Source organism: Sorex fumeus, unplaced genomic scaffold (genome assembly GCF_029834395.1).
Source record: "Sorex fumeus unplaced genomic scaffold, SorFum_2.1 ptg000128l, whole genome shotgun sequence".
NCBI lineage: Eukaryota > Metazoa > Chordata > Mammalia > Eulipotyphla > Soricidae > Sorex > Sorex fumeus.
The window spans coordinates 15,484,727-15,511,799 of record NW_026606185.1 but is presented as its reverse complement, the minus strand read 5'-3'; the positions used below and the strand labels follow the sequence as shown (position 1 = coordinate 15,511,799).

General features: G+C 43.5%; 1 protein-coding gene across 1 annotated transcript in view; it reads left to right on the top strand.

The window, feature by feature from the left end:
• The first annotated feature begins 254 nt into the window (after nt 1-254).
• The window catches only part of RALBP1 (ralA binding protein 1), a 44,156-nt gene continuing 17,337 nt past the window's right edge, over nt 255-27,073 (top strand). The window contains exons 1-6 of the mRNA XM_056138162.1: nt 255-393; nt 15,510-15,808; nt 18,475-18,933; nt 20,865-21,214; nt 23,365-23,526; nt 24,599-24,730. Of these exons, the coding sequence (XP_055994137.1) occupies nt 15,565-15,808; nt 18,475-18,933; nt 20,865-21,214; nt 23,365-23,526; nt 24,599-24,730 (1,347 nt within the window). The 5' untranslated portion in view covers nt 255-393; nt 15,510-15,564. The remainder of the gene's footprint in view (nt 394-15,509; nt 15,809-18,474; nt 18,934-20,864; nt 21,215-23,364; nt 23,527-24,598; nt 24,731-27,073) is intronic.

Below are 27,073 nucleotides of genomic sequence, written 5' to 3'. Positions count from 1 at the left end.
CAGCGGAGCCGCTCCCCGGCCGGGCCCTGCGAGCGCGCCGCCTTCCGGGTACGCCGGGCTCGGAGCTGCGCAGGCGCCGTGAGGCCGCGCGCGCCCCCGCGGTCTCCCGCGCGAGCCCGGGCTGCGGGCGGCGCGAGGCTTCCTGGGTGTGGTAGTGTGCGTCCTCACGCAGGCCCCGCCCCGACACTCGGCCCCACGCGAGCCGGGACTACACCTCCCGGCATGCCCCGGGAGGCCGCGGCGGGAGGCGGGGCTACGTGTGCGCGCCGGCCCGGCCCGGCCGGTTCCGTCCCAATCACCGTAAACAGGCGGAGGCTGGGCGGGGTGGGAATGGGGCGCCCGCGGCCGGGCGGCGGCGCGAGCGTGAGGCGGCGGCGGCGGCGGCGGGTGCAGGTCAGCGGCGGCGCTCGGTTGCCGGGAGGGCCCGCGGGGGCGCCGCTGGGCGGTGGGGTGGGCGTCCTTCCAGGCTCTGTCCCCGGGGCGTGCGCCCGCCCGCTCCGGCCTGGCTCCGAGACGGCGCGCGAGCGGGGACCGGCCGTCCCGAGCGGCCGGGGGCGGGTCCCGCCGGGCTCGGGCGTGCGCGGAGCGCCGGGGGCGGCCGGGAGCCGTGCGTGGGCGCGGGCGTGCTCCGGGCCGCGGCGCGCGGGGGGCGTTCCGTCACCCCGGGCGGCTGAGCGTGAGGCACGGAGGCGACGCTGAGCAACAGGCCCGCTCCTGGGCTGGTGCTCGGGGAAGCTGCCTTTCCAGAGGGATGCAACGGGCCTGGGAGAGGGGAGGGAGCGTGGCTGTCTGTCCTTCAAATGATCTGCTGCTTGATCATGCCTTTCTAAGTGTCTTCCTGAAAGTGAGTCACTGCAGTCAGCTGTGCAGGTCCGTGCAGCTATTTCCACTGTGGCAGAGTACCCCATCCACGGAGCCGACTCCTGAGAAGGAAATTCTCTCTGTGCTTGTTTTGGGGCCACACCGGGCAGTGCCGAGGAGCTACTCCAGGTGCTGGGGTGAGGGGAAGGGCGTGAGGTTGCCGCCGGCCTTCGAGCCTGGGCTGCCCACACGTGCTCAGCCTGTTGAGTCGCCTCTCCAGTCCAGTCTGAGAAGTAGTTCCTTTTTTTTTTTTTTGAGTCCTATCGGGCGGTGCACAAGGCTTACTCCTGACTCGGTGCTCAGGGATCACTCCCCAGCACTGCTCAGCGTATCATGTGGTGCCCAGAACCAAACCCAGCATCCTACCGCTGCGCTCTCTCCTGCCCCTGAGAAGTAATTCTTAAGGTATCCATAAACAGTGGGACAGAAACTAATTTGGTTACCACTTCAATGTGTTCCTTCCTTCTCATTTTAAATTTTTCAGGGCCCTTTTTTCACCTTATTTAGGAAAAACAGGTGCAGTATTAAAATGCACATTCATTTGTAAAGTTATATTTGCACAGTTGTTTGCTAGGGAAGGAGACTGAACCCAGAACATAATGCAGAAGTATGTTCTGCTTTGAAGGACTTTTTTTTTTTTTTTTTGCTTTTTGGGTCACATCCAGAGATGCACAGCGGTTACTCCTGGCTCATGCACTCACTCAGGAATTACTCCTGGCAGTGCTCTGGGGAACCATATGGGATGCCCGGAGTTGAACCCTGGTGGGCCGCTTGCAAGGCAAAGGCCGTACTCACTGTGTTATCACTCCAGCCCAGAAGAGAACTTTCTGACAGAAACTAATGTTTGTTTATGTGGAGGAAGTTTGAAGAAAATATGGATTATGTAGTATAGCAGGATTACTGTGTCAGGTGCAGCAGACTTAGATGGATAAGACTGGAGTGATGGCTCAGGGGACTGTAGAAGGTGCTTGCATTTAGGAATCTGTAGTTTGATCCCTGGCACAGCCTGGTCCACAGAGCACTGCTGGGTGTGGCCCCCAAGCCAAATAACACACAAGAAAGGTAGTGTTGTTCCTGTCACGGAATCAACAAGAAAGGCAGTGTTCTTCCTGTCATGGAATTCAACTATCTTATTTGAACTGTCAAGATGTCAAGAAGTACTTTTTTTTTTTTTTGTGAGGGATAAAGGAGAGAATCTAATCCAAGACTTTATACCTGCAAGGCGTGCACTCCACCAATAAACTGTGCCCCAGTACACAGTATTATTTTAAAGCTGTCTTTGTGGGGCTGGAGAGATAGCACAGTGGGTGGGGCACTTGCCTTACACAAAACTGACCTGGTTCCATCCCCCTGTGGCCCAGCACTGCCAGGAGTGTCCCTGAGCAGAGCCAGAGAATAAGCCGTAAACACAGCCAGGTGTGACCTAAAAGCATAATCTCTTTGGAGAAAGGATGGTGGTAAGTGATTGTTCAAGTAAGGTGCTGGTCAGTTTCTTTTTCCTATTTATCGTTTTGCCTTTGATGGGTGGTGCTTTGGGACCTCAGTGCTGGGGATGGAATGTGGGTCCACTTATACTCCAGTTCTAGTGGTCTCCCTGGCTCCAGGTGTGAGTTTCTTAAGGTCGTAGAGGATTGAGGTGTGGGATTGAAGTTATGAGTAGTCTTATCTACAGTTGAGGTCATTTCAGTTTTGTCTCTTAAGCAAATTGGAGTTACTGAGATACTGAAGAGAGACCTGAGAAGGTCAAGCCGTTTTTAACTAAGTGCTGTGTCGGATTTATATCCCATACTTTGTACTTTATATACTTAAACATAGTTTTTTTTTCCCTTTTGGTATTTGGTGCTTATGGGCCACTGGTGCTAATGGGCCACTTCCGGCTCTGCTGGAAGGGGTGGAGAGGGATCCCACCACGCTGGTGGTTGTGTGGGGCATTGGCAGGCCTTCTGCTTGCAGAGCATGCTGAGCCATCTCCCTGGCCTATGTACTTAAGCTTTAAAGAAGTCTCTGGCAAGACAAACAGAGGGAAGAATATAGGGCGGGGAGGAAGGAATATAGGGCTGACTCAGACTTGGTGAAAAAGTACCACTTTAGAGAATAGAAAAATTGTTTTCCCCATGTGTAGTGTTGGGCTTGTGGTGTCACAGATGAGGCTTACAGGTAGTTAGAGGAAGAACTGGAAAAGGAAATTCCTCAGGGAAATCCTGAAAAGATATTACAGGACACTCTTACAGGTATCTTCTATTTCTGAAGGAAGCTATACTTCACATCCAGCTAGACTTTCCAAAAAAAAAAAAAGAAAAAAGATTACTAAGGCTGCTCTAAACCTCAGATTTTTTTGAGAGATTGAATAGAAAAAGGATAATTGGGAGTCCGTTGAGTTGGACAGCAAAGAGCAGTTTGGTAGCAGTTAGATTTCAATGAGTTGAGGTGTTAATGGGAGATCAGGGAGTGGAGAAAGAGATTATTTTAAGAATAAATCTTATAGCTGAAGGGAAGAATAGAAAGGTGTTAGCAGATAAAGGTTGAAGGAAGTGATGAGAAGCCTTAAATGACTTTTTTCTTATAACAGTTCTATTAAATACTCATATAGCATAAATTCACCTTTTTAAAAAAATGTATGTACTTATTTATTTTTGCTTTTTGGGTCACACCCAGCGATGCACAGAGGTTACTCTTGGTTCATGCACTCAGGAATTACTCCTGGCAGTGCTTGGGTGACCATATGAGACTCTGGGAATCGAACCCGGGTTGGCCACGTGCAAGGCAAACACCCTACCCGCTGTGCTATTGCTCCAGCCCCCATAAATTCATCTTTTAAAGTATACAAATCTGTGGATTTAAAAAAAAATTATGCAACCATCTCCACAATCAATTTTTAGATCATTTTCATTACCCCAAAAAGGAAACCTCCTACTTGTTACCAGTCACTCACCATTCCCCGTTCTTCCACCCACCCACAGAAACTTAACTTTCTGGTTTTTTTTGCTTTGGACTGTTCTGACCATTTCATATAAATGGGATCATACATGTGAATATTTGTGACCGACTTAGCCTAATATTTTCAAGTTTTACCTGTATCACAGCATGACAGTTCTCTTTATTTCTGAATAATGTTCATGTGATTCATTAATTGATCAATATTTAATTGTTATAATTCTGGTGAGAGTGTATTGTGTGTGCATGTTTTTGTGTGGATATGTGTTCTCACTGTTTCTAGGTAGACGCCTAGAAATAGAATTTCTAGATCATATGGTAACTCTTGTGCTTAACATATAGAGGAATTGTTTTTGGGGCCACATCCACAGATGTCAGGGCTGACTCCTGGCTCCTTGCTTAGGGATTCCTTCTGGGGGACCGGGACTGGATGTGGGCTGGAATTGAACCTGGATTGGCAGCATGTGCAGCCTTAACCCCTGCACTATCTTTGTGTTCAGTTTCGTTTCATCTTTCTCTTTCATTTCCCTTATTTTTGGGGCCATACCATTAGTGCTCGGGGCTTACTCCTGGCTCTGTGCTCAGGGATTGTTCCTGGCTTTACTTGGGATTGTGTTTGCTGCCGCATGAGCTTCAGGCACCCTGTCCTCCATACCGTCTCTTCAGCCCAGTTTCTCTTTCTTAGACTTGAGTTTCTCTTTCTTAGACTTGAGAAGAGGATTCTTTTGTAGTTCCTCCTCTGGTGGGCATGAGTTGTTTCTTGATCTTGGCTACAGTAAATAGTGCTGCAGTGAACATAGGTGTGCATATGTTTTCAAGTTCGTGTTTTTGTGAATAGATGCCACGGAGTAGAATTGCTGGATCATACAGCAGTTCAATTTTTGATTGTATAATAAGTCTCAATACTGTTTTCCACAGAGGTGAAGCAGATGGCATTTCTACTGATGCTGATGGTCTCTTTTTTCCACCACATCCCAGCAGTACTTCCAGCTGCCCCCTCCCTCCCTCCCTCCCTCCCTCCCTTTCTTCCTTCCTTCCTGTTTAAGGGCCACACCTGACTGTGCTCAGGCTTAGTCCTTCCTGACTCTGAGCTCAGGGATCTCTCCTGGTGTGACTCGGGGGACCAATATACAGTGCTGGGATTGAACCTGGATCTACTGTGTGCAAGCAAGTGACTTTTCTCTCTTAGGTCCTTTAGCCTTTTTGGTGTAGGCCATTCTTAGTGGTGTGAGATGACGTCTCATTGTTAAATAAAACAGATCTATATATCATATTTACTAATAATCATACGTTCATTTTCAAACACACTTTTGGAGCCTCCCACTCAATGCTAGCATCTGAGGCGTTCTTGCACCCTCCCCGGCATGTCCAAATCTTTGTGGATGCACATTGCTTAGTGTGTTGTTGCCCTTCACTACATTTCATTGCTCCAAGTGGCAGTGAGAAAAGCTGCCTGAATATCTTTTCAACAGACATCCCTCAAGTGCACAGTAGCTTAACTCTGGGGAGTGAATTGGCAACATCAACTGAGAGAGAACATAAGCCTTGTCAGCAAACTTCAGACAGGTCAGGGCAGATCACTTCATTTTTATTTATTTATTTACTTTTTTGGTTTTTGCACCACCCCTGGTGGTGTGTAAGGGTTACTCCTGCCTTTGCGCTCAGGGTTCACTTCTGGCAGTGCTAGGGGAACCATACATGGCTCCAGTGATCAAGCCTGGGTGGGCTGCTTGCAAGGCAAGTGCCCTCCTCTCTGTACTGCTGCTCCACCCCCTTGTTCTTACCAAGGAGTTTGTTCTGCTGTACCAGCAGTGGGAGTGTGGGGCTGTTTCAAGGCTGCCTTGGATAAGACTAGAGTGTATTAAACACCATGAAGCTTATCCTGATTCTTACCAAGATTCAGCTTTTTAAACATTTCATGAATAAGCACCCTCTTATAAATGCACCCATTACTTTTGAATGAGAAGGTTGATTCTAACAGTTTTTGGGTGCTTTTTATTAAAGGTTAGATTTTTGGAATTTGTTAGGATATTTTTGTCATTTCACTCCATCTATTATTCCATTAATTTTTGACTTTCAATATAGTTCATACCAATTTTGTGTTGATAGTATACAGTTAGATATTTTCTCTATCTCTGCTCTTTGCTTTATTTCTAAGGGTTTCTAGGATAATAGAGTTGTGTTTTACTAAAGATTTTTGTTCACTATAAAAAGTTTCAGTGAAGCAACTTTTTTACATGTATACATTTTTACTTGCTTGTGTATATCTGGGGGATAAGATTTTAATAATGGGATCAATAAGTCAGAATATGAATATTTAATAGATATTGTTGAATTTCCCTTTTAAATGTATCAGCTTACATTTTATTTATTTTTTATTTATTTTTATAATTTTTTTGTATTAGTGAAACACCATGAGGTACAAACTTTTGTGCTTGTGTTTCAGTTACACAATGATCAAGTACCCATCCCTCCACCAGTGCCCATTCCCTACCACTAATGATCCCAGTATCCCTCCCACCACCCCCACCCCATACCCCTCCACCCCACCCCGCCTCTGTGGCAGGTCATTACCTTTTGCTTTCTCTTTCCTTTTGGGTGTTGTCGTTTGCAATAGAAGTATTAAGTGGCTATCATGTTCGGTCCATAGTCCACTTTTTGCCCACATCTCCCATCCTCAGCTTACATTTTATCTGTATCTTATGAGGGTGCCTCTTTACACTGCCCTTAATATTGGGAATCAAACTTTAGAAAATTGGTGTGTGAAAAAGTACATATTTTTGAATTCCTATTTCTTTAAAAATATATTTTGTGTTTTGTGTTTATATAATTTTTCTGCCATTCTTTTAAAATAAATTTTACTACATATTTTTCAGCTAGCAGCATTATTTTTTCCCATTTTCTTTGCTTTCAAACTTAATTTTTTTTAAGGTCTCTTCAAATGAAGTGTCAAAGAAAGAAAAAGCAATGTAACTCTTCCTTTAATTCAGATTATTTGATTGGGGGAAGTATAGTTTAGGAAACCTCAAGTGTTATCTAGGTACTAAAATCTTGCTTTTGGGTGCCACACTGAGAAGTCCAGGGGTGCTGATGGCTGGCGCTACTCCTGGTGGAATTCAACCCATTGAAGACTTACAGAGTTTGTGTCTCTAGTGCTCTTGGGCCACCAGAACAGTACCCAGCAGCTCTGGCAATGGAACTAAGGGCCTTGCATATGTGAGGCGCGTGCTCTGACACTTGGGTTATCTCCCTACCCCCTCCAGATATTTTTATATTCTTGTATTGTGAAGTTACTAGTTTAGTTATATACCGATTAGTCATTTTTACTCAGTACCTACAGCACAGCGGTTAGGGCGTTCGCCTTACACGCGGCCAACATGGCCGACCCGAGTTCGATTCCTCCGCCCCTCTCGGAGAGCCCGGCAAGCTACCGAGAGTATTCGATATGCCAGGCACAGTAACAACAAAGTCTCCAATGGAGACGTTACTGGGCCCGCTCGAGCAAATCGACGATCAACGGGAGGGCCTTTACCTTTACCTTTACCTTTACCTACTCAGGAATTAATTTTATTTAAGCCTGGCAGCATCTTGACAGGTGGATGGTTATAGTTCTATTTTACAGATAAGTAAATATAGTTGATAAAAGGTACTTTGTTATAATCACAGCTGTCTTTCAGAAAAAGCTGAGATTTGAACCCAGATCAGACTCCCAGAGCCTATACCCTTCACAGAACTTTGGCAAGACTCAAATGAACTCTGTATTCTTGAGGATATTTCTTAGTTTCTCTGAGGGGGAGTAGGCCTGGGTGAGATGTACTCCTGCAGGGATAACAGCATATGTTCTTACGCTGGGAGGGCCCAGAGTGGCCAGGTCACGTGCTTCGTGTGTCGGTGCCCTGGCTTCAATTCCTAGCACCTCATGGTTCAGAGCTCAGCGGGGAGTGGTCCCAAACACAAGAAAGTATATCACAACAACATATGTTTTCAACAATAACAACATACGTGTTATGCCCATACAAATGGTGTAAATATGTTTACTGTTCTAATCATATTGTAATATATGGAGGAAGGGGTTCAGTATGTGCTAAACACTGTGTAAAAAGGTTTTTAATTGTTTAGTTTCATTTTTGGGCCACACTGGCTCTGCTTCTGTTCCACCTTCAGAGATACTGGTGGGGTTGGGGAGACCATATGGGGTGCTGGAGATGTAACCCCAGTCAGCTACATGCAATGCAAGTAAAGTATCTACTATCCACCTCTCCAGTCCACTAGATTTTTAAAAGAAATATGTGAATGAATCCTTCAAACATCTCACTGTGAAAGATTATATAGATACTTAAATATAGAGGGTATTTTTTTGGGTGGGTGGGGGCGCATTCCTGGCTGTGCTCAGAGCTGACTTCAGGCTCTCTGCTCAGGAATCACTGTCTCTCTGGTCCCTACTAAGAGTTTTAAATGTTGAGAGTATTGGAAGCTGTATTGAAAATATTCAGTCCCTGCTGTTCAGTTAATTTCTGTCGAGAGGTTGTATGTGTGTGTGTGTGTGTGTGTGTGTGTACACCTATATACGGAACTCTTATAAGCTTTTTTTGGATAGGCACCTGTGGGTAAGGGAAAAACTAAAATTAAGTCTGATATGTAAGAGGGTTCAGAAAAGAAACAATAACCCAAATACAGAGTAAAATATCTATTAGAGCCAGAGAAATAGCTCAGTGGGCTGGAGTGTGTTTTGCATGCAGGAAGACTGGTTTTGAGTCCCAGCACCTCATTAGCCCCCAGCAGCTGCCAGCAATGACCTAAGCATAAAACTTGGAGTAGCCTGTGAGCATTGCTGGGTGTGACCCCCAATCCAACCAAACAAAAATACCCCATTACAGATCTAAACAAAAAATAGATTTGAAAGTACTGGTTATATAACAGTGAAATTGATGTGTACATGAGAAAATATTTTCAAGCATGTAAATGTTAGTAGTACTAATTTACATTTAACATTTACAGTGGGTACCAGCCATAAACCTCCAACTTTACTATGGGAAAGATTTCACCGAGTTATAGTAATCCAGGAGTTAGGTCTTTGTGCCTCTATGCCTCCTTTCCTTGCTTGAGTTCTCTAAGCATGCCTGTCACAAGGTTTGATTATATCAGTGCCATTGTTGTCATTATGATCTTTAGATAAATACTGTGTAATGCTGAACCAAGCAGTTGACTACAATTTTGTTTTCTCAACTAATTTTCTCTTTAAGTTTATTGTTGTATTTTATTTGTGATTTTTGGCTTTTATGGGCCACACCATATAATGCTTAGGGTTTACTCCTAGTTCTGTGCTCAGGGATCACTTTCGGCAGGACTCTGGGGTCCATATGGAGTGCCAGGGATTGAACCTGGTTCATGCAGGGCAAATACTGTCTGTGCTAGCACTTTGGCCCCTCTTATTTTGTTTGCTGTTTTTACTTGGTTCTTTTTTTTCTAATTTTATTTTTATAAAGTTATTCCCAATTTATTACATTCAGTATTTCAACACCAGTCCCACCACCATTACACTTTCCCACCACCATTATTTTGAATTTTCCCTCCCTGACCCAACCTGGCCCAAAGGCAGTTGCTAATTTATTTCGTTTTGCTTCTTATGAATAAGCCACTATAAACTATCTAAAAAGATTTCCTTAGAGGAAGGTGTGTGAAAATTGTTGTATCTCACCTTGGAGCCATTAAGTCCCTGTATAAGACCCTGTATAACAACTAACATGTTGTTACAGGTTGGACCTTGTGCGCGCGCACACACACACACACACACACTTTTTTTTTATATCAAAATTGGTTGCCTTCTACTTTAACCCCATCAAATGTGGTGTGCTACTCTTGTTATATCAGTGGCAGAAGTATGAGATGCCCAGGAATTCTAAATTTTTAAATAGGGTGCTGGAGCTGAAGTTAAATCTTAACTGGATGATGCTTTTGGGGTCTGGAGGCATCTCTGTAGCATGTTGCTCCCTTCCGAGATTTATTTGTGAGTCTCTGGATCGTGGCCATTAATGTCCTTATATGGCTCCAGAGGCAGTTCATGGACTTGAGAACCCCGGAAGTGCAGGGAGATGGAGGGGAGGGCGCCTATTCCTGACTCAGTGGGAGCCTGGAGGTTTCAGTCACAAAACCCGCATAACTGGGATTTTCAGTGGACTCATTCTTATGTATGAAGGGCTTGTCCAGAGCCTGTGGACATCAACCTTGAGCTTGGTGGGTGATTGGATTCTGGAGGTTTGCAGCTGTTGGGGCTCTGCAAAGGGACTCCCCTGCCCTCCTCCAAGGTGCTTCTGCACTGTGTTGCTCTCTTCTGAGATTTATTTGTGAGTCTTTACTCTGTTCTTATAATAGATTTATCCCCAAAGTTCCTGCAGTTCCTTAACATATCTTACTGTTCCTTTTCCACATGGTTAGTTGTCTATAAATCACATAGTGCATTTATAATAGGGGCTCATCTCTGACTGTCACTAGTTGATCACAGACCTGTATTTCCAGAAACTTCCTTGCTACTCTCTAGTTGCTTCAGCAAAGAAGCCTCAGGATTGCAGAAGTCTAGGATTCTTCAAATGCATGGAAAGTACATTCCTTGAGCATGTGTATCTGCAAATAACCTTGTGCTATTTGTATACTTGAATGATTGTTGAAACTAATTTTCTTTCTTAAATAATTGTTGGAATTCATTTCAAATGTTGAAATTGTTATTGTCTAGTTTCTTGCACTCCTGTTGGCAAGTTGGTCCTGATCCTTTGTATACAAGTTGTTTGCCCAGTTCCTGGCTCTGTGGGAATCTTTTGGTGTCATGCATTTGTCTACAGTATTCTGATTTTTGTTCTTTTTTTTTCGGGGGGGGGGTGGGTGGGGAGGGAGCAAGCAGGGAACCACACCTGGCAGTGCTCAGGACTTTCTCCTGGCTCTTTGATCAAGTCTCAGGCTTGGTGCTGCCCAGGGAGCCATATGCTGTGTCAGGGATGGAACCAGGGTCTGCTGTCTGCAGGCAAGCACCTTCCCCTCTGCTCTCTCTGGCCCGGTATTCTGAAATGTTTTGATGTGCTTTGGGATGGGTCTTTTAAATTAGTAGCCCCTTTTGATTTGGACCCTCAGTGTCCTTTAAATCTGGGAAATTTATTTTATACTATGTTAAGGACAACAGTGTATTGTGCATGGAGATACTGCTTTTAAAGTCAGTCATCCCCAAATAGGTTAATCTGGTTAGTGTTCATTATGAAATATAATATGAACCAGTGTTTAGATGCCCTTGGAGAAACTTGTCATACATAAATTTTAAAAAAATCATAAATGGGAGGGAAAATCTACTTCTAGTGAATTTTAGTCTTGTTTTATTTTGGGGCCACATCCTGCAATGCACAGGGCTTACTCCTGGCTCAGTGCTCAGGGATCACTCCTTACTGACTCAGGAGAGCATGTGTGGTGCCAGGGATTGAACCTAGTCAGCCACATACATGCAAGGCAAGCACTTTACCTGCTGTATTATCGCTCATTTTTGTTTTTTTAAATAAAGGACTTTGATAAAATATTGAATTTGTTTAACTTATAAACTGGTTGAGCAAGTTCCTGGTTTCTGGAGTAGATTTTATTTCTGTGTAAATATTAACAAATTTAATATTTTTGAAATCTAGGCCATTAGATTTGTTCCTTGAAACTACATTTCCGGAAACCTAATTTAGCAATATTACTTACATTGTTGTGTCCTTTTACCCCGATGAGTAATTCTTATCATAGGTGCTGTTTAAAGCCAATTCATAAGAAAGATTAAGAACAATGCATACCCTGGTTTTTTTGAGAAGTAAATATTTTAAACCATTCTTAAGTGAATCTGGTTTTGTAAATTTAGTTTTGCTTCATTTTAATTATGACCCATAACTGTTTGAAAAAATAGCTATTTTTCAAATAACTTTTTGAAAAATCCTTTTTGAAAAATAAATTCCAGCAATGCTCAGAGATTACTCCTGGCAGTGCTTGGGGAAACCATGTAGTGCCAGAAATTGAATTTGAACCTCCCACATCAAGGCATGGGGTTGGAGCAATAGCACAGTGGGTAGGGCGTTTGCCTTGCACGTGGCCAACCTGGCGGACCCAGGTTCGATTCCTCCGCCCCTCTCGGAGAGCCTGGCAAGCTACCAAGAGTATCTCACCTGCATGGCAAAGCCTGGCAAGCTCCCTGTGACATATTTGATACGCCAAACACAGCAACAAGTGTTACAATGAGATGTTACTGGGCCCGTTCAAGCAAATAGATGAAAAATGGGAGGACGGTGACAGTGACATCATGGCATGTGCTCCAGCCTGTTTGATCCTTATTTTACTTTCTTCTTCCCTTCTTCGTCATCATGATGACCAAGGGTTACACATATGCCTGACAGGTGCTCCCGTACTTTTATTACTTCATCTGTGGTGCTTTGTGAAGGGTCACACAGTTTGCAGTGCTCACACACTGAGCCATGCAGCTTAGTGGGGTTGCACTCTGTGTTTGCATGCTGTGTTTGCCACTCACATACGCTCTGCTTGTAGTGCTCATCAGGAATAAATGCACTGCTCACACATGTCCTTGCCAGGGATCACTCCTGGCTATTGTGCAGAAACATCTTTTTATGGGCGCACAAAAGGTCAGCACTTTTTTCTAGTGCTTTTAAACAGGTAAAAGTTGAATTTGCTCTAACTACTCTTCATTTCTCCGACTTATGTTTATTAGGGACTTCAAGGTGGGGTCTCTTTTCCTTCTGTAGAAAACACTTTAGTATGAAACCATTGCCATAATTGGAGCAGTTGTATTACTCCCCAATTTTGTCTGGTCTTTCTCTGTTAATGTTCCTGTCTGACCACATGTCGTTCTAGGGCACTACTGATTAATTCTGTCATTGTTGATTAGATTTGCTTATTCTCGAATTCTGTGTCCATGAATTCGTCCTGTGCATTTTTATTATCTTGATGTTTTGGGGTTCACCCAGTGTGGCTGGGGGCTGCTCCTGGCTTTGAGGCCCTGAAAACTGTAGTTCCAGGGCTTAAACCGAGGCTCCCAGGCTCCACACACTCTTCTGGAACCTTTGTCCCACCTCTTCAGCCCCAAGCATGTCTTTTTCCTTTCTTTTTTGAGATCTCCTGGCAGTACTCAGGGTTGTTTCTGGTGGTGCTTGGGGTACCATGTCTTGCCGGGAGTGGAATCAGGCCTGCTGCATGCAAAGCTTGTGTTCCAGCCCTTTGAACTATTTCTCTGGACCCTCTAATTGTGTGTTTTTTTTGGGCGGCACATGTGGTACATTCAGGAGCAGCTCCAGCTGTGTGCTCGGGGGCCATGCCTGGTGGTGCTTTGGGGCCGGGGAGCTGGCTGGTGAGCCAGGTTTTCTTTTAGTTTTTGGGCCATACCCAGCAAAGCTCAGCAATTACTCCTGGCTCTGTGCTCAGGATTCACTCCTGGTGTTGCAGTGCTTGGGGGACCAGAACGGGTGCTGGAGATTGAACCTAGGTTGACCACTTGGAAGGTAAACACTCTGCACTCTGCCCCCCACTGTGTATTCTTAATTCCAACTCCTGAATCACATGGCCATCCTCGTGGTTAAATGTGTATTTTTCTGTGTCTAGTTTCTTTTTCTCAATATCATGTCTTTGAGTCATATCTCTGTGGTGCCCGTGCCCGTGCCTGGGACTGGACTTGTTAGGTGATGTGAAATTGCTGGTTCATGTGGTAATTTTATAAAACACTATTAAGCACTTTCCAAATGTGGTTGCACCATTTTATGATAACAGCAGCAGATGGGAGTACCAGTTTTTTCACATCCAACCAGCACTTGGTATTGTCAAATTTTCATGATTGCGGTGGACGTAGAGTTGGTATTTTGTTGGTTTTAATTTGCATTTCCCTCATGACTAGTACCCCCTCCCCCTTTTGTTTTTTGGCTTTGGGCCACACCTGGCCATGTTCAAGGGTTACAGTGCATGAAGGAACACGAGATCAGAAACGGCCTGCACTTTGTTGCTTGTAATTTTGCCTTTATTCCTCCTGGCTCCCATTTTGTCGCTTAGCTTTGGATATGTGATGCCTGCCTCTGAAGGCTGAACTCTCAGCGCAGTGTTCTGTTGGTTTAGAGCCTGCCTTACCTTTCAGTGTCTCTTCATTGTGTCTTAGAAGAAAATGCTTTGGTTAGACCTGTTGTCTTCGCATTCTTTAGCGTGCTTTATGATTTCTTTTTTGTATGTTTAGCCGTGCTGCTGCTCGTGGCATATGTTCAATTCACTCTGTGTACACTCTGCGTGTGGCAAAGGGTGGTTCAGGGACAAGAGTATGTCCGTTGTGTCAGACTGACTCCACGTCACTACTCCCTTGCTGTGTGATTTAGGGAGTCCTACGGCTTCCCTGAACTTTATAGCCCCCTCTTAGATAAATGGGGAACATACCTACTGCTTTGCTCACAGTATGTTCTCAGGTGAAAGTATATGAAGGGGAGGTCCTGAAGCCACAGGAACACAAATGAAAGTTGGATTCCCTTTCTTTGTTTTTTTAATTAAAATGTAAGGCTAAGGGCCAGGTTCATGTCTTCTAATCTTTATTTCTCATCAGCATATACAGCATGTTGAGAACATAGAAGGGACTAATTAGCTTATTAAATAAACATTTGAGAACATCCTATGTTCCTCGTTTTGTGTTAAATGCTGGAGCGCACAAATTTGGGGGCCAGACAAACACGCGTTTAAGTAATTAAAACACGGCATGTTACTTTTGGTGTTGGAGCTATGTGCTGGAAATTCTCTGAGCCTAGAAAAGGGCTTTCTTGAGCTTTGGATGGGGCAGATCTTTTTTATTTATTTTTGTGCCACAACTAGTGGTGCTCAGGGTTTACTTTTGGCTCTGTGCTCAGGATTCACTCCTGGTGCTGCTGGGGGATCTTAAGGCATGATGGGGTTCGAACCTGGGTCGGCCATGTGCAAGTCGGGTACCCTTCCTGCTGAGCTATTGCTCTGGCTCACTGACTTGGTGGGTCTTGAGAGAAAGTTCTTGGAGAATGTTGCTGGAATTTTTCTCCCCTCCTTTGGGTATGTTGTTTACATACTATATGACTCACCCACGTTCAGAGTATAATGATTTTTGATTGGTACATAGGATTGTGTAATATAACCACATTGCAAATCCAGACCATCTATTCCCAAAAGGTTGTTTCGCCCATTGATAGGCTTAATGTTACAGGAGAAGAGTGACTCAATTGTGTTTGGAAGGAAGGAAGACTGGGTTCTGGGAGGAAAGGTAGCATGCTCAAGAGGTGGATCTGAGCCCTAATTTTAAATTCCAGTTATTTGTGTGTAGTTACAGTTTTTGTAATATCCTATTCAGTCACTTAGTCATAACTTAAAAATAAGATTCTTCTGAATTACAACCAATATGAACCCTTTTAGAATGCTGTGTTCTTTTTAAAAGGAACTCAGTCTTCTCCTTTGAGGACTCGGGTTCTCATTTGGTTTGCTTCCTCTAAGACCTAAGCGTCCCAGGACTTTCAGCTCTTGAGTTCTGAAATGTCTGATGCATAGAATGAAACTTGAGATGATAAAATACCAGAGTATTTGTAAAGGAGCATTGTGAAGAAAATGTTTTTGATTGCAGTGGTGTGTAATTGCCGTGTGGTTTGTGTGGTGCCTTTGTGGTTCAGATGGTGTGCGAAGACTGACAGCCCTTTTCCCTCTTCCAGGTGTAATGGACAGGTAACAGAGAACTCCTCTGCGCTGTCCTGTCAGGGAGGCAGAATGACCGAGTGCTTCCTGCCCCCCACCAGCAGCCCTAGTGAACACCGCAGGGTGGAGCATGGCGGTGGTCTGCCCCGAACCCCCAGCTCAGAGGAGATCAGCCCTACCAAATTCCCTGGGTTGTACCGCACCGGTGAGCCCTCGCCTCCCCATGACAGCCTCCACGAGCCTCCTGATATAGTGTCTGATGATGAGAAAGACCATGGCAAGAAGAAAGGAAAATTTAAGAAAAAGGAAAAAAGGAGTAAGTGCTATTTGACTTTTCTTTCTGTGCTTTAAAAACACTCTTGGTAAACTTCTGATCACATAGTCCTACTTCATATGACTTAGGTTTAGACAAAGACTCCTGTTGGAGATTTCTCTGTTCTTTATTTTTCAGGGTCTCAGTTTGTGTATATGAAGCATTGTATTTTCGGGTCTTAATCTCAAACAACAATAACAACAACAACTGAATTTTCACACGTGGTGAAGTTGTTTGGACGGTTCTTGAATTGGTCATTTACCTATAAAGTGATACTGGAATTTTGTATCTGACTGTGGTCACTTCTGGTGCTTGGAGACTATATGTGGTACTGGGGCTCAAACCAAAGCCACTTGTACAAAGCAAGCATCTTACCCCTCTGCACTCTCTCTTTGGCCCAAATTCCAACTTTCTTTGTTTGCTAGGTTGTGTTAGCCAGTGGGAATACACATTATTGGAGCCATGTAAAATGTTGTTTATGCATTTCTTCTAAGCAAATGCCATGATACATTCCATTTATAATACTGTACAGTAGGGAGAATAAGTCACTTAAACACAGCTCTTTGGTATGTTAAGAAAGTAAGGTGAGTTAAGTATTCCTTTATTTTTACTTTCAGGGCTTTTGTTTCTTTTGGGGCCACACCTGGCAGATCTTCGACTGTTCTTGACTCTGCTGAGGAGTGCTCCGAGCAGTGTTTGGGGAACCAGGGTTGGCCTGGTGCAGGGCAGTGCCTCATCTCCTGTGCTTTCTCTCTGGGCCCTCTTTCAGGGTGTTACATTATTTGGGGTGAGGTGGGATATGGGAAGGAAGGCTGGAGATTGAACTCAGGTTCTTATGCACTTAAATATGTGCTTTACCTGCATCACATCCCCAGCCTTAAGTTAGTGTTTGAAACATAACTTGCTAATAGAGTGTACAAATTGTGTGTAACTTGATGAGTTGCCTTGAAACAGATTTGGGTATTTACAAACAACAGGGATATGGAAATAGCACATTATGAGCCCATAGAAATCCCCCCGACCTTTTTTTGCCCTTTCTAAGGGAAACCCTCCACCCCTTTTCCAAAGGTAAATTTCAGGGTAGAGGATACTTAAGGCCTGATTCTGAACTTAATGCAAACATGCTTTCTTTTGTGTCTAGATTCTTTTGTTGTTGTTATTATTTTTGTTTTGTTTTGTTTTTGTTTTGAAACCATACCCAGCAATGCTCTGGGATAATTCCTGGCTCTGCACTCAGAAGTGACTCCTGGCCATGCTTGAGAGACCATATGGGATCCTAGGAATACAATGTCTAGCCCCCTACCTGCTTACTATCTCTCTGGCCTTGAGTCTAGTTTCTTTTGCCGAGTGCTTACTGTTTGCTAGATTAATCCATGCTATTTCATGTGGTAGTAGTTTGCTCATTATTGTTGGGTTTTGTTCATTGCATTAATATTATAGAATTTATTCATTCTGTTTTATGTTATGTAGGTTTTTCTTTTTTTTAATGTTACACGTTTAAGTCTTGTACTGAAATTGCTTGCTTGTAGGCTATGCTTATTTTAGCTTTATTAGATCTTGCAAAAACAATTTTCTTGAGTGATTGTACCAGTTTACACATCCCTGAGCAGTGGCTGAGAACTCCACTGGCTTTTCATCATTGTATTTATCTTCTTAAGAATTTCACCATTCTGGTTGGTGTAGGAGTTTGTGGTATTTTAATTAGAGGGTAATATATGAAATATCTTTAATCTTTGTGAAATATGTTTAATCTTTTTTTTTATCTTTAATCTTTATAAAACAGCTTTTAGTGTAATTGGCTAAAGAAAGGGAGAGTCATTCATTACAAAACAACAAACCCAAAGTAGGATAGCCCAGATGACACAGAGCAGTTAGTGGGTGAGAACCAGGACAGCGATGCAGGGCAGCAGGCTGGTAGACTCAGATCTCGTCCAAAGGGGAGGGAAGAGTGTTCTGCTTCTCTCACCCAGCTAGGCTGCTGTCCTGTCAGTGTTCAGAAAGGACTTAGTGGTGGACTTCAGGAAAGTGAAATGTGATGTGGGAATAACTGGACCATCAAAAACTACAGTTGGTGCCTCAAATTATTTGCACCAAATATGGAAAGAAACCCAAGCTGACTAAAATTAGTGAATTATAAATATATTATAAATACATTATTCAGATGGTCCAAAATGCTCCATTTGCAGGTTGAGGGTGTAGCTGAGCATAGAGCTTATGCTCTCGAATGTGTTAGGCTCTGGGCTCTATTCCCAGCAACACACACACACACACACACACACACACACACACACACACGGGCTTTGTTTTATGAAGAGATTTTTTTTTTCCTGTTTGTCATGTAGAGCTTTTCTTGTGGTTTTTGATGCTTGGCTTGCATCACAATATGTTTTTATTTTACATATACAATTAAACTATTCTGCTTTCCACTATTGCAGAAATAGCTGGCCCCTGCCTGGCTCTCTCTCTGTGGTCAGGAGGCATCACCGCAGTAGCACAGTAAAGCTGAGAAGAGACCCTTGCTAGGGGGTTCCCAGCAGGGGTTGGTCCTAAAGAGAAACGCTAGGTAGCCGGTGCCAGGTGCTAACTTTTTTCCCCTCTATTTTTGCAAATTATATGGGCAGTGAGACAGCAACTAAACCTGTCGTATGTCCTCTGCTTTTCTTTGGCAGCTGAAGGTTATGCTGCCTTTCAAGAAGATAGCTCTGGAGATGAAGCCGAAAGCCCTTCTAAGATGAAGAGATCCAAGGGAATCCATGTTTTTAAGAAACCCAGCTTTTCTAAAAAGAAGGAGAAAGACTTTAAAATAAAAGAGAAACCCAAAGAAGAAAAACATAAAGAAGAAAAGCACAAAGAAGAAAAACACAAAGAGAAGAAATCAAAGGACTTGACAGCAGCGGATGTTGTTAAACAGTGGAAGGAAAAGAAAAAAAAGAAGAAGCCAATTCAGGAGCCAGAGGTGCCTCAAATCGATGTTCCAAATCTCAAGCCCATTTTTGGGATCCCTTTGGCTGATGCAGCAGAGCGAACCATGATGTATGATGGCATTCGACTGCCAGCAGTTTTCCGTGAATGTATAGATTATGTAGAGAAGTATGGCATGAAATGTGAAGGCATCTACCGAGTTTCAGGTATTGGGGGCATGCACTTAACTAGGTAGTTAAAAAAATAACTTTAGGGAATTTGGCTGAAAGGCGTGAGCATGTCCAGTGTGTGCCAGCAAGGCCAGGGGCAGCTCCAGTGGCTTCCAGCACTGCCAGGAAATAGCCTTGCTGAACCCCAAGCAGCACTGGGCTGGCCCTGGTAGCCCCTAGCACTGATGGATGGAAGCACATGGCACCAGACCCAAGTACTCAACCTTTAGATTTGTCTAAGTGTCAGGGGTTGTGGTCCCTATAGAAAGCAATTTAATTTCATTTTCCAGAGGAAGGAAAAATGCTAACATGTGAGAATTGTAGCATGGGTCCTTCGCTCTGTTCCCAGCCATGATCTTTCCGGATCAGTAGAATTACCCTGCAGTGCCTGTGTGTTCAGGTGAATGTACACTTTGGTGTTTTCACGTTTTCTTCTGTTAGGAGATAAGGCACATGAGTTGTACATAACTTGTAGCATGCCAGATAAGATGAAGCAAAATAAGAACGGGCATCTCTTATCTTGGGGATACTCAGTCCCTACTTTTTTTTTTTAACCTCTCTGAGCAGAGGCTCAGTGTTGTGAGAAAGATAGTTAAAGAAGGAGGAAAATTCAGATGAAAGGTCTTTCTTTTTTGTTTTGTTTTTCTTCTTGTTTTGGGGACACATCCAGTGGTGCTCAGGGACCACTCCTATTGGACTTGGTGGGCCATATGGGATGTAAGGAATTGAACCTGGGTTGACCGTGTGCAAGGCAAATACCTACCTGCTGCCCTATTGTTCCAGCTCCTTAAAGATATTTCTTGAGCACGGCATACTTGTAACACAAACATGTGATGTATTTCTTGAGCTCAGCTAAGGGATATGAAATGCTATTTGTTTAAAGAACAGTTTGGATGGAGGGCACATGGCAATGCGCAGGGGTTGCTCCTGGCTCTGTGCTTAGGAAATGCTCCTGGCGGTGCTTTGGGGACCAGATGGGATATCCAGGGTAGAACCTAAGTCCACTGGGTAAGGCAAACACCTTACCCACTGTACTATCGCTCCTGACCTCAGAGTTGAGATTTCTTAAGTATTTTGTTATAATCTGTCAGCCTTAATTTGTGGCTTGTTTGAAATAATTGACCTAAAAACTGCACATGGCTACTCTACTAGCAATCCTGTGATTCAGTTTTATCATGGAAATGCAGATCGGACTGAAAATATTATTGTTTATAAAACATATAGTTTGTGTGATGGTATTTCTTTCTGTCCAGTAAGAAAAGAAAAACAATCCTATTTTCAGATTGTGAAATGCAAACTTCTACTTTTTGCAATTGTAGTTCTCTTCTGGATTTATAAAACTGCAGTGCACCAGCATTTGGTGAGTTAGAAAACACAATAGGGGTTGGAGAGCTCAGTGGGCTGGGCATGGTGAAGCCCAGATTCCTCCCCAGGCACCACTTGTCCCCCTTAGTACCTCCTCGAGCACCAGGTGGGAGTAAGTAGTTTCTGAGCACTGCTGGATATGGTCCCCAAACAGACAACACAAGAAAAGAAAAAGCAGTTGGTTACCCATGAAGAGCAAGATTCAGACTTGGATTATAGTGTTGAATTTTTGTCTGTATTTTTATATACTTAATTTTTAAATGAAAAAAAATTTTTCCCCCCTGAATTGTTTTTTGCTCTGATTTTTGTTCTGAATATTTAGTTTTCTACTATCTTGTAGCTTTCGGTGCTAGTCCTCCTTGAAGTATGTAGCCCCTCGCTGAGACGCTCAGTGAACCTTGTGCCTATAATTTCTCCCGAAGGAGTGTGGTCATTGTCAGGTCCCCTCTGTATCCACCCCTAGGGGTGGAGGCAGTGGTGAAGAAAGCCGTGTGAGGGTGTGTTTGTGTGAGTGTGTGTGTTTTCTTAATACTCTTCTTTTTCTTGAATTTGAATGTTTCAAGGAATTAAATCAAAGGTGGATGAGCTGAAAGCAGCCTATGACCGAGAGGAGTCTCCAAACTTGGAAGAATATGAACCCAACACCGTAGCCAGTTTGCTGAAGCAGTATTTGCGAGATCTTCCGGAGAATCTGCTTACCAAAGAGCTCATGCCCTGCTTTGAAGAGGCCTGCGGGAGGAGCACAGAGAGTGAGAAAGTGCAGGAGCTGCAGCGCTTGCTGAAGGAACTGCCCGAATGTAACTATCTTCTGATTTCCTGGCTGATTGTGCACATGGCCCATGTTATTGAGAAAGAACTGGAAACAAAAATGAACATACAGAACATTTCTATAGTGCTCAGCCCAACGGTTCAGGTACATGGCCTTCTCTGCACACTTGCCTCTCTTGTTAGCCCTGGCGAGCCGGGGAACATTGCTGCTGCTGAGCTGCACACAAAATCATTGGCCCGAGAAAGCAGATAATGGGATATTGGAATAGTGGTCTTTGTCTTCTAGACTGGGGATGGTGTGAAGGCAGTAGCTTTATGAGCACTGTTTCCCTTTGCCTTAAAGCTGTATACTTTGGATATTGTACAGTCTTTGGCATCAGTCGATAAGCCATTTCCTGGTGACAGTGACTTGTCATTTTTATGGGGGACCCAGTGCTGCCTGCAGTAGTAGCTGTCACCAGCAGAATCACAAACGTTCTAGTCACATTATCAGATAACATTACTCAGTCATCACTGACATAAAATCAGACCCGGGTACAGAGCCCAGCATTCGTCTGGTCAGGCTGAGTGTTGCATTTATAAAGGTTGGTCTTGAGAAGCATTTTTTTTAAAAAAATGATTTTTTATTGAATCACCGTGAGATACTTACAAAGCTTTCCTGTTTGAGTTTCAGTTATACAATGATTGAACACCCAACCCTCCACCATTGCACATCTTCCACCACCAATGTCCCCAGTTTCCCCCCATCCCACCCCTCCCCTGCCTCTATGGCAGACAGTCTCCCCCATACTCTGTTTTGTATTGATTATTATGAATAGCATAAGATGTCACTCTTGCGGCTGCATGCTCCTGGAATTCTAAAATTTTAGATAATTAGGGTCTGGAGAACTCTCTGCAGCAAGCTGCTCAGTTTGGAGATTCTTTTGTGTGTCCCTGGATCATGGCCATTAAGGAGCTTAAGTAGCAGCCAGAGGCAGTTTGTGGTCCCTTGAGACCTGAAGTTTGCCTTCGTTGAACCCGCGTACCTGCACTTCTCATTGGGTTTTGTAAGTTGGCGGCTGCTGGGCTTCTTAGGGGCCAGGTGGAGGGATGACGCCTGTCTCTGTCTGAGGCACCTAGGTGAAGTCGGCCTGGCTTAAAGTCTGGAGGCATCTCTGCAGCGTGCTGTTCTGTTAGAGATTCTTTTGTGTGTCTCTGGATCATGGTGTTAAGGAGCTTAAGTAGCAGCCAGAGGCAGTTTGTGGGTGTGACCTCCTGGGTCCCTTGGGGACAGGGGATGAGAGGGACTGCTCCGTCCCCTATCCCGTGAGGTCTGGAGTTTGCCGTCACTGAACCTGAGTACCTGCACTTTGGAGAAGCGTTTTATAGAATCTTATTTTGCTGAGGATTATTCTACTTCAGGGTAATATGCTAACTGGTGTGTCTTTACAACATGAACTCTTGGCCTTCATTTATTCAGTGTGTTTCTATAATTCATTGTTAGTAATTTATTTGGGTCAAAATCAAAAAGCAAAATAGAAAAAAGATTTTAAGCCCTCCTTTTGGCCTGTATGGTCAGTTATTGCAACACATTTTTAGAGTGATTTTTCTCTACTAAAGATACTCATTGCTCATATTTTGAAAGTCAAATGTTGTTCAGATTTCAGTGTGATCATGTTAGTGAATACTTCAGAATTTTATGAATATTATGTAATTACTCAGTGTTGCCAAATAGGATGACAGTACTGCACATGATTCAAGTATATTGGAAATTTCAGTTAAAAAATAATTTCATTTTATTAACTTTTCAGCACCCCTAGTCCTGGTCCCTAGAGGGTGAGAACATGTTTGAATACTGCCTTTATGCAGGCAGTGTGTGCTGCATCCGGGGGAATGTGCTGCTGGAGTGGGACACTCACACTCCCAGCCCTGCATACAACTGCAGTGTTCTGACATCCTTTATATTCCTTAAGGGATCCAGTTATGTGTGTTAAAGATCTCAAGGTAACTCAAAAATAAAGAGCACAAGATTTAAAGGAATCAGTTAATCACTAAAAAATGGACTCATATATGACCATCAGCCTTTGCGTCCTTTTCTGGATTTCCCTCCCCTTCTTATTTTCAGTGATGCTTGACTATGTGACCTAATTATTATTTATTCTTGTCTCTAAGTTGGACACTAAATAGCAAAGCACATCTTTTTGCTGCTTAGTGTATTTTTCATTTACATGTCCAGGATTTAAAGATATGGAATATAGTGGTAACTTTAATAGTTTTCTTTGTGAAGCTTTTGATCTTTTTTTTTCCCCTTCTTAGATTAGCAATCGTGTCCTGTATGTGTTTTTCACTCATGTGCAAGAGCTTTTTGGGAACGTGACACTGAAGCAAGTGACGAAGCCTCTCCGCTGGTCTAACATGGCTACCATGCCTGCACTGCCCGAAACCCAGGAGCGCATCAAGGAGGAGATCAGGAGACAGGTGTGTGCTCAGGCCCCCTTCTGCCCCTGCTTTCACCCTGTGGACACCCAGAGGTGGTGAACTCTTGTTCATTGATGATTTCCTCTGTATCTAGGTCTGTGTTAAGTATATTCATAGCAAATCGAAGCCAGGAATTTCCAGTAGGCACTATTTTATGCCAGTTAACTCAGATGAGTATGGTGGAGCACAGGTTTTGGAGTTTAAAGAATTAACTTTAAGTTATTGCTCTGCTCCCAATTACAACTGATTTGAGACAAATTGCTTAACTTCCTTCAAGCTGTTTTAAAATGAGCCTTCATATAGGATTGATAGGAAGGTATCGTAATGAGTTACAATGAATAACTGAGATGCACCATTTCAGGCACATCGTAAACATTTAAAAAATAATAGTTTTTCAAAGTTGTTATTGCCCCTGATTTATGGCTAATAATATTGAAATTTGAGTATGTTAAAAAAACTTACCCTGACTCTAAGCCTTCAAACCAGAACTTGAGTCCAAATCTTATGCTTTTTTACAGTCCTATTTTATTGTAAGGATATACTTTTGGGGGTTGGAGAGATGATACAGTGGGTAAGGCCTTGCCCATGACCAACACAGTCAGTCGTTGGCACCTGTGTGGTCCCCTGAGATCCTCTGGGAATGAACCTTGAGTTCACAGCCAGGAGTAAGTAAGCCTTGAACAATGCTAGGGTGGCCCCCAAACCCACACGGCCAAAAAAAAAAAAAGAATGAATATAATCAAGAATATACTCATTGGTTGTGTATGTGTTTGGCAAGAAATAAGAAACTTATATTTAATTCTGCTTTTATTTGCATGCATGTTATTAGATCCTTGTTTTGCCCCTTAGGACCTTTATTAGTTGGTAAATGCATGAATTAATGAATGAAAACTTTTTGCCCAGAGAAAACATAAGAATGATTTTTTGATTTTGGTCATGTTGTTGAGAAAATGATTGTTTCTGCCATACTTTGAGTTACTTAATGATAATTGAAAAATAGTTCTAAATATTCACAAATTGGGTTTTTTTTTAACATGGAGAGCTACATGGTATGTGGTATATTATGTTCTAGGAATTTCTTTTGAATTGTTTACATCGAGATCTGCAGGGTGGAATTAAGGATTTATCTAAAGAAGAAAGATTATGGGAAGTACAGAGAATTTTGACAGCTCTCAAAAGAAAACTAAGAGAAGCTAAAAGACAAGTGAGTAAATTTTATTGTTTCTTTCACATCATGTTAATGAAGTTATTTTTTATTTTTAGCTAACCCCCAGTGGTACTTAGGGGCTACTCCTAACTCTCTTCAGGGGTCACTCCTGGTGGTGCTCAGGGATTGTAGGCAGTGTTGGGGATCTAATGAAGGGTCAGCTGTATGCAAGGCATGCACGTTAACTAACCTCTGTACTATCTCCCTACTCCTTGTACAACATATTTATGATAAGGTATATAAAATGTGCTGGAATCCTTCTTTTGTTTGGTTTTGTTTGGGGACCATAACTAGCAATGATCAGGGTTTACTCCTGGCTTAGAGCATTCAGGAATTACTCCTGGTGGTGCATGGGGGGACCACATGGGATGCTGGGGATCAAACCTGGATCAGCTGCGTGCAGGGCAAATGCCGTTCCTGCTGTACTAGCTCTGGCCTCCATGCTGGAATGTTTTTAATACCTTTATAAGTTATTTTTTTTCAGGCTGGAGCGATAGCACAGCAGGTAGGGCGTTTGCCTTACACGCAGCCAACATGGCCGACCCGAGTTCGATTCCTCCGCCCCTCTCGGAGAGCCCGGCAAGCTACCGAGAGTATCTCGCCCACATGGCAGAGCCTGGCAAGCTACCTGTGACGTATTCAATATGCCAAGCACAGTAACAAGTCTCACAATGTTACTGGGCCCGCTCGAGCAAATCGATGAACAACGGGAGGACCGTGACTGTGACTGTGATAAGTTATTTTAATTGGGGGAGAGTGGGCTTTCTTCCCAGTGCTCAGATGGCTTGGGGTTTACTCCCAGGAATCATCACAGTCATCCAGCCTAGGTGGTTCACTACTTGGCTTACAATGTTTGATCACCTTGGAGGGGCTGAGGGGCTTCTAGAACTACATTTGGTGGTGCTGGGATGGGAGGGGGTTAGACCTAGACCCTTGTCCATGGAAGGTATCAGCTCACCCCTTTGAGATATTTTCCCAGCTGCTTATTTCTTTTAAAAATGATATATATATGTCCCACGTGAAATTTCTTTGTTCTGGGTCCGTACTTGGCAGAACTCTGGGACTACTCCTGGCTTGGTGCTGGATTGCTCACAGCAGGAGTACGAGGGATGGTGAAGTGCTAGAGACTGAGCCTGGGGCTCTGGCATACAGTACACGGTCTCCAGGCTTCTGAACTCTATCCCCAGTCCCTGAAGGAAAGTTAGATGATAGGGAATTTATTTACTCAGATGTTCTCATCTCTGGATTATTTGTCCTTCAGCTTGGTATTAGATTAATGGTTTGTTTAGTTGAGAAAGTTATTTTGGTACATCTACACAATGGAATACTGTGCAGCTGTTAGGAGAGATGAAGTCATGAAATTTGCCTAAAATGGATAGACATGGAGAGTATCATGCTAAGTGAAATGAGTGAGAAAGAGAGACAGACATATAAGGACGACACTCATTTGTGCAATATAAAACAACAAAACATGAGGCTGACACCTAAGGATGGTAGATACACGGGACAGGAAGATTGCTCCATAGCTGGAAGCCTCATGAGCAAAAGGGAGAAGGCAGCTGGAATAGAGAAGGGATCACTAAGAAAATGATGGCTTGAGGAACTGGTTGGGATGGGAGATGTGTGCTGAAAGTAGATAATGGACCAAACATGTTAACCTCTGAGTATCTGCATTGCAAACCATAATTGCCCAAAAGTAGAGAGAGAGTATGGGGAATATTGTCTGCCATGGAGGCAGAGGGAGGGTGAAAAAGGTGGGTATACCGGGGATATTGGTGGTAGGGAATGTGCACTGGTGGAGGGATGGGTGTTTGATCATTGTGTGATTGTAACCCAACATGAAAGCTTGTAACGATCTCACGGCGATTCAATAAAATTTAAAAAAACAAAAACAGTATTGCAAATTATGGCACCTAAAAAAAAGAGAAAGTTTTTTTTTTAAATTAAATATTTATTCCACAGAAGGACATTTTGTATTTTCTCCTTGGTTATACCTATTATACACATAGCTGTCTAAATTCTGATACGTTTCAGAAACTGAGGAATTTTGATGTTCTTGTAAAGAATTTTGAGTCGCCGGTTTGGAAATACAAGGAAGTTACTGAAGATCAGAAGGGATTTTCTTTACCTGATCAGGGAAAGTGTTATGTGAGTCCTGATAATTTTGGGGTACAAGAGTCAGACTTGTTCTCCCTTCTAGAATGTATCCTGGCTCTCTTCGTAGCTGTACTCTGCCATTTAAGGCTGAGACCCCAAATCTGATGAAACTCCACATGCAGTTGCACAGCAGGTTCCAGTTAAGCTTCCTGGGAGCATGCTGTGTGTGCAGCCTGAGAGTCA